Here is an 8,314-nt window from a genome sequence, read left to right on the forward strand (position 1 = left end):
TGGGGATACTTTTCAGCAGCAAGGCAAGTAGTGGTGGAGAGTGTCCATCAATGGGGGTTAATGCCGCTGGTGCTCATCCTGCTGCTGGAGGTGGTTTGTGCAGCCCATGAGAAGCCCTGTGGTCCAGATCCAGCTCGGTAGCATGAGTTGGACAGTTTTGCCTTATTTCTGTGTTATTTCATAAACTAGGAAAGATGAAAAAGACAAAGTAGCTAATGCTGTTATTTGTTGTAATAAGAGAAGTCCCTGAGGTGTCACAGTTTCACACAAGCTTTCTTGTGTTTTGAAATATGATTCTTCCATATAAGCAACAACTTTTTTTCTGATGGCATCAATTTTTTTCTTTAGTGGCTGGTGAAACGTGCAATAGAAACTAGAGAAGAAATGGGAGACTATATCCGTTCCTATTCGGTATCACAGTTTCAGAAAATTCATAGCTTACCAGAGGTAAGACCCAAATCATTCTTTCTTTTTCTTTCTCTTACAATAAGTCAACATTCAGACATGTCGCAACCTCCTCAGCTGCTGTAGATCTGTAGAGCTGCACTGAAGTTGAGGGTACTATACTGATTTGCATCAGGAAAGGATCTGGTTTATGGTATTACACCATCATTGGGTTGGTCTACAAAAGTACAAGTACAAAAGCAGCTACAGAAGCAAGTGAATCTAGGGCTGTAAAGGGCAGGGCCAGCTGTGTATGTCATGTACAAGATGAATCCTCACAGATGCCAAAATGTTTGGAAATATGATATTGTCCACCGTTGCTTGGAACCACTGCTGCTTCTCTGTTGCGAAAATGGTTGAGCAGAGTGTTATGTTTGCAGCACCCCTGGGCAAAGGATCCTGGGGAGTGAGGCTCCTTCAATGTGTTAGGGACAACTTTTAGTTTCAAAAGGTGGAGGAAGGTACTATGGGAGCAGCTATTTTAAGAGTTCGTTCTGACAAACAGAAAGTGAAAATCTAGATGTAGAAAGCAGGGGGGAAAATGATCATGAAATCATACCATTCACTATTTTTAAGGAAAAGAAAGGGAGAGATTGGGTTCATTAACCACATTGTATGGTTAGGTAAGACTGCTTGGGAAGATGATGCAAGGGAAAAAGAAGTATTAGAGAGCTGGCATTTACTGAAAAGGACTCTATTTAATGCATAATGGCAAACTACCCTGATGCAATGGAAGGATGAAGTATAATAAGAGATCATTATGGCTTCATTTGAGAGTTCTTCAGTGACCTCTGAGATATCAAAAAAGGGGGTCAAAGGACGGTATTACTATACTGGAAAAGTGAGCAAATAACATGTGATGGGTGAAATATCTGGTGCTGCCTTTGCTTCAGTCTTCACAAAACATTGCAACCACATTATTGAATTATTTTTAACAAGAAAATAGAAGTGAGGCCATAATAAAAGAAAAAAAGAGGTGGAAGAATATTTAGATGCGTTCAGGTTGGCAGGGCCTGATGAAATTCAGCCTATAATGGTTATCACTAGCCAAAATAATTAGGGCTTGGCCAATACCCAATTTATTAACCGGCCATATCGGCCGATGTCAATCTGATAACTGATTTACAGGAATGCAGCTGGGCAGTGTGGAAAGCAGGTCTCTTCAGGTAGGTCTGTGGAGTAGAAGGGGCATGGGAAGGGTGCAAATTGAGGCCACCACGGTGAGGTAGGGAGTAGGCCAGGGGCTGGGGATGCTGCCCAGCCAGGGCATGGAGTGGGACAGAGCCGCTGGTGGCTCATAGTTTCATAGTTTCTAGAGTCGGAAGGGACCTGAGCAGATCATCTAGTCCGACCCCTTGCCATGGCAGGAAAGAATACTGGGGTCAAATGACTCCAGCAAGATGTTCATCTAACCTCCAGGCTCGTCCAGGGGATCAGTAGTTCAGTGAATGAGTTTTAGTTCAAGCACCACAACTACCGTTTTTAAGCACAGGGATAGTGTTAACTGGAGCCCATCCAAGTGGGGTGAGGTTGGATCCTTGTTGTGGGCTTGGGACTCTCTGCCCTACTGCTCTTGCTCCGGGGGCCCTATGCCAGCCATGTGCCCCCTCCCCATTTAGCAGCGGGAGGCTCAACTTGCCCCTGTCGCTGCTGGGCAGGCAGGGGTGCATGGCTGGTGCAGAGCTCCCAGGGGAAAGGCAGCAAGCCCTGAGCCCGCAGCGAGCAGCCTGCATCTGCCCTGCACACAAATCTGGGAGGGCACATGTTGCTCCATGTCTCCCCTGGTGGGTGCACATGGCAGCAGGGAGCTGCCCCCCCTTTACCCCCTGGATGAGCTACCCACGGCTCCGTCCTGCTCCCGGCCCCAGGTCCCATTCACCGGCTGGGCAGTACCCATAGCCCCCACCTCACTCCCTCGCCACCTTGATCTGCACCCCCCATGCCTCTTCCCTCCACCACATGCCTTCCCCTCCACAGACTTACTTGCAGGATGCTGCTCTCTGTGCTGCCCGGCTACATTCCTGGCCCCACATGTGTGCGGCTGTGCACTTGAATGCAGTGTCTGGAGGCCTTGGGCAGAAGGCATATTATATTTATTGGTGAACATTATTAGCTACACTGGCTAAAAAAAGATGACAGCCAATAATGTTCATTTTCCTTTTATCAGTGCTGATTCAGTATGCAACCTATATATCAGTGCATCTCTAAAAGTAATCACTGAACTATTCTTAATTATGTTTTGAGAATTGTCAAGGGTTGAAGAGGTTCCAGTCAACTTAGGAAGGGCAAACACGTTGCCTACCTTTTTTTTTTTTTAATAGAATAAAAAGGTTGAGGAAAAGGAGAAAAATGTGGCAGCAATTGACCTGTTAACCTTATTTCAATTGCCAGAAATTTTCCTGGAACTAATTATTAAGCAATGACTACTATTACTAGATGATAGGTGATGATAAAGTCATCATGGGTTTGTCAAGAACTGAACAGGTCAAATCCGTCTAATTTCCCTTTTTTGTATTGATAGCTGGGGGTCTTTAAATTCATGGGTTTTCAGGACCGTGGTTTTGGATTTCAGTGCCTGAATTCCTCCCAACTCCTTTTTGCCTTTAACTTCTCTGTGCTTCCATCCCTTCTATAATACTACTTTCCTACTTCACTGGGGCATTTGTATGGGTAAATGCATTCAACAATGAGGTGCTCAGACATTTTGGAGATGAGGGACTTGTAATCAGATGGCTATTAAGTCTTATTTTGAGTAATGCAGACTGATTTTAATTAGTAGTGAAGAGAGATGCGTAAACTGCTGTACTTGGTCCATGACTTCAAGGGCAGCTTAGGATGCTGTGCTCCTTATCTCAGCTCTGGCAAGGACTCAGCACTGCCATGGCAATCAGGGGTCTTGTGCATTCCAGTCCCACTTGTGCTACTTATATTTGGTGAAACCTACAGCAGGCAAATCCATGGATGAGGGGCTTCAAGTGAATAATAGAGAAACTGGTAATGCTGACTAAATCCGCCCCCCAAAATTTAAAGGTAGTATATGGCAAAAACTGTAGGGGTGTCCCATGCTGTCTGTGAGCTGTTGTCAGGACTGTGGCTGAAGAATAAGCCCTGTCTTCCTGCCCCTGCTCCACAAACTCAGAACCCAGAACTGAGGCTCTGAGCATGCTCTGGGGATGCCCTTGTTACCACGCTCAAGATCTTTGTCTGTAGCTTGTAGTCTGTTTTTCAACAGCAGTTAGGAGAATGGCACAGAGCCAGTGTATACATGCTCCCCCCCACCCCGCAGTATGCCTATTTAATTACTATTTATTTGTACTTCAGTATCACAAAGGAACCCCTGCCACTGACTAGGGTCTTACTGTGTTAAGTGACTTACAAAAACAGAACAAAAAAACAAGAGTTTTAGAAACCCATTCATTTTATGGAGGAAATATGCCTTTTATATTACAAAATATCGGTGCTAAATAATTGAGCTGCTCAGTTAGAAACCAGTTGACAAGTCTACTAGCTAAACTCATTAGTGCTGCTAAGGTTTAATCTTTTTTTTTGTATCTGTAATCATCTTGATTAATTTAATTGTCTTGCAGGATGATGAATTTAAGCAAAGAAAAGAGAAGGCTATCAAAACGGTTACAGATATCTTTGTAAGTACAGTACATTAGAGAGATTTTATGATCAACCGTCAAAACTAAGTCCTTTTTGTGAGTAACAAAATGGTGATACTTAATTCTAATTAATACAACTACTGCTGGGTTTTCTCATGAGGAGGTCCCAATTAAGTGCTACATGTCAAATCTCATTCTGAGAGAGGGTCATAGATGCCAACATTTCAGGTTGGAAACCTTTAGGTGTATAATGTATTGCTGGGATAAACCACATCAGTTGCTTGTGTAGGGCAACTGCCGTTCCATGCCGTCAAACAAAAATTACAAGATGGCACACAAGCCATTAAAACTCTGGGAAACTAGAAATGTTCATTTTGAAATGGCCATAAAATGGAATAAATTACTTTTAAGATGAGCAAAGTGGGAATTAGACTCCTGGATTTAAATGTATGACTCTCGATTATTTTATTTTATTTTATTTTATTTATTTATTTATTTTTTAAGTCTAACAATATGTTCTAACTGACAGCTAAAATGTGCATCCTATCTGGGTAATATTTTTGTCTCTAAAAAGTCAGACCCTTGATATATAAGGTAGTATCTCTTATTTTTCTCTTTCTTTAAAAATACAGCTTCTAATTCTTTAGATGACAGAACTGTTAAAAGAAGCTGCATGTTTTGGAAACCATGTTGATGCAAGTGACATTATGGACCAGATAACAGCACCAAAGATTGACATTTCAAAATGCATAAGACGTGACATTTTGTCTCCTTGAATGGAAATGCTTGCATAATAATTAGGCACCAGTATGCCTTTGCTTGTGAAACAGCTTGTATCTCCAATCTCATTGTCTGACTTTTGCACATAACCACCCGTTACTTCATTAGATTGCTTCATTTCTCCTTGAGCCTCTCTATAAACATATGCACCCAGTGATTTGCTGGGGTTCTTGAGCTGAGGCACCACAGAGCGGCCTTGTCTTCAGCAAATAGTAAGCCCTCAGCCTCTGGAAAAAATTGGTTCCATTTTTGGAACCCCAGGTTGGGCTCTCAAAAATGGAAGCCCCCAAATTGACCTTAAAAAGGTATCAGATTCACCCAAAGAAGTCTGCCTATGTCCTTAGATCGATACGGCTACAACCTATACCCCAAGTGGACTTGAAATTCTTGGCTGTAGATGTTAAAGCCACTATCTTACTGCCTGCTTGACACAGATCAGAGAATTTGCCCCATTAATTTCTGCTGCATTGGAAGGAATTGTCTTTCCCTGTTATAAATAAGAGAATGCTTGCAAGCCTAATAAGATGTGGTTGAATTAGAGCATACCTTTTTATAAAGCATCCAATCTTGACTTATTTCTTCAAGTGGTGATCAGCATTTCCTTTTTCTTACTAAATCAGTTCTGGTGGTTGATTAACTTCACTATTAAAAATGTTAATTATGCTTTGCATTAATTGGGTATTTTAGACCTCTTATGTGTGTTTGAACATTCGTAACTAAGTTAAGATGACCAATTAAGTAATTCCACTCTCATAATCAATGCCTGAGCAGTCTTTCTATTCTGATTTGCTCTTCTCTGTTTTGCAAACATTAATTTCATTCCATGTGGAATGGAAGCCACGTTACCTTCTTGTTTATGTACCAGCACCATCTCTTAAATTACTGGTGCATGCTGATTCATGGAGGCAGATTCCTAACGTGTTGAATGTATATATCACTTCAGTTCTACTGAACTTCTACTTGTTTTTCAAACTTGTCCTAACTTGTGTCTTGTTTATAAATGAGCTGCTTCTTTCTCAACCCATATTCTGCTGTTGATTCTTCAGTGGAATTGCGATGCTCTGTGTATGCTGGTTACTTCAATACAAAAAAAAAGCTGTGATGTTGCTTGAGATTTTTAACTTTTTATTACTTGAAAAATATTGCAAGTGGAGGTGGGAAGAGACTTTGAAGTGGGTGCTGAAACAAGCTATGCATCAGTTGAATCATCTTTCTCATTCCAGCCCTACACACCAATCGCCTTTACCCAGCATGATTATATTGTATCACCATATGTCTGTGAGAGAGACCCTAAACCAGCGATTCTTAACCAGAGTGCTGTAGCACCCTGGGGTACTTTTAAGGGTACTTCACAGTAATGGCGCTATTAGGTGTGCAGGCACCTACACATGATTCACGAGATAAACTCAGAGATTTTAAATAAGTCTCCAGTGTCCAAAACATTCTGACTTATTGTGGTCTTTCCGGGTTCCTTGCAACAGAAGAATTGCTGTATTCTTTTTCCATAGTCAAGAAACAAGTGAAAGCTAAGAGCTGACTTTTTTTGAAGGATGCTATGAGTCTAATGAGGGGTGCCATGAACCTCAAATGTTGCGAACCACTGCCTTAAACCACCTTGTTTTGCTGCTTTTCAGTAAATACACCTTCCTGACTTCATTTTTGGTACTTGTTTTGTAGCAGTGTTAATGACCAGCTTGCATTTTTTGGCTTCCTTTCCTTTCATTGAAGTTCAGACATGCAGCTAATGGTTAGACTGCAACAGGAAACCTTAATTCCCTTCTTGAGAAGAGGAAAGCTTATCAGCTCAGTGGCAGTGGCCGCAAATTGATAGACTTTGAAAATTCACCAGTGCAGTGCAGTGTGGTGTGAGGCTTGCCAGAGAGGATGTTTATGAAATCCCAGAGTTTAGGTGTGTTTCCTACCTGGGACATTTCTTAACCCAATCCTCAGGCTCAGTCTGTTTGCACAGTAGGTAGTGTTTGCAGAGAGAAGTGAGTCATCTTTGCTCTCAATGACAAAGTGAATGTAGGCTTCCCCCTGTAGAACATGAAAGCCCTTTTCAGCAAGTCTATAGATAACACCAGTGCTCTAACTTTGAGATTTATGTCACAATACAGTTACACTTTACTGAGATAAGTTAGGATATGTTTTAAATAATCTTCTGATATTCCCATGCAGGGAGAATGGCCTGCCCATCCTTGAAACACTTGGGTTGTGTTCTCCATGACATCTTAGAATAGACTGTTACCGGGGATTATTGGATGGGGCAGAGCAAGTGAATGGATTAGATACACCAGCCTTACTCGGCACAAATGAAGGCTGCTTTTTGTACATCACCTTTAAAGAAATGTCATAGTGGAATCAGTAACTGCAACCGCTGGTCTTTATGGTCAGCAGTTGAGATGTGGATTGTACATATGTACGCCTTATCAAAGCTAATGCATGTCTGAAATGCATTAGCCTCTGGCTTTCAGAGCAGTTGATTGTGATGATTTGAAATTAGACTGGTATGTACCCCTTGGATCGTATGGTAAAATATGCATATTTAGCATGCTATGTAGATTCTTACTTCTCAGGATTATACTGGTTGGTAGGACTTTTTAATTTGTAATGCTGAGCACTTGGCAAGAAACATGCTGAGGTGAGAAACTGCTGTTTACTTTGGTATTAGAAATTTATGATTTTGTATCTCTTTGGAGGAACAAGGTTTGCTTGCTTGATTTAACAAAACTTCAAATTACCAGGCAAGAGCCATTAAGAATTTATCCTGTGTATATAGCCCCTATCATTATGTACCTTCACTGCAGTTGGTATAATTATTTGTAATCAAAGTAGACTGAACAGAGTTGCTTCTAGAATAAAAACAGGCTTGAAATTCTGGCAGCGCATTATCTTCCTTATACACATCTTAAAATAATGGAACACAAATAAATGTCATCTGCTCTTCAAATGATCTTAAATATTATTTCAGCTCTATTTATAATCTAGAAACTCTAAACACTTGTTTGGTTCTCATTTAAGTAGCAGCAGCTCTGAGGCCTGTAAGGCTTCCCATGTAACTTGGGGTGGGGGGCTATCAAGTAGATTGTAAAAGGAGATGCAACCTAGGGGCGTTTGTATACATGCTTATGCTGCAGTGCTGGGTGCTTCGTTGCATGCAGTTGTGTAAGCGGTGAAATGTGCGTCAGTGCTGAGCAAATGGCAGCGGCACACTTTTGAACTAAACCACCTCAAAGGTGGTTTAGTTCAAAAGCGCTCTGCCACCATTTTCTGTGGCAGAGGACAAAAACATTATTTGGGGGCATTCCTTCCCAGCAGGTAAGTCCTACCTGACCAGGGCCCCTCTCAGCTTATCCCTGCTCCTGCCTGCTTCTGCGGCACTATCCCTCACTTCAGATGCCTTGATCTAGTTCTCGCCCCTTCCCTTCTCTTCCCTCCCCTACAGACTGACCTGCTGGGCTGGCGTGTGCATGTGCGTGCACCCC

The 8,314-nt window shown here is 42.0% G+C and overlaps 1 protein-coding gene across 1 annotated transcript in view; it reads left to right on the plus strand.

Moving 5' to 3' along the window:
- The window catches only part of CCDC93 (coiled-coil domain containing 93), an 86,954-nt gene that overhangs the window by 10,750 nt on the left and 67,890 nt on the right, over positions 1-8,314 (plus strand). The window contains exons 5-6 of the mRNA XM_019554334.1: positions 349-447; positions 4,032-4,088. Of these exons, the coding sequence (XP_019409879.1) occupies positions 349-447; positions 4,032-4,088 (156 nt within the window). The remainder of the gene's footprint in view (positions 1-348; positions 448-4,031; positions 4,089-8,314) is intronic.

The sequence above is a fragment of the Crocodylus porosus genome, unplaced genomic scaffold (assembly GCF_001723895.1).
Source record: "Crocodylus porosus isolate Cpor-Errol unplaced genomic scaffold, CroPor_comp1, whole genome shotgun sequence".
Taxonomy (NCBI): Eukaryota; Metazoa; Chordata; order Crocodylia; family Crocodylidae; genus Crocodylus; species Crocodylus porosus.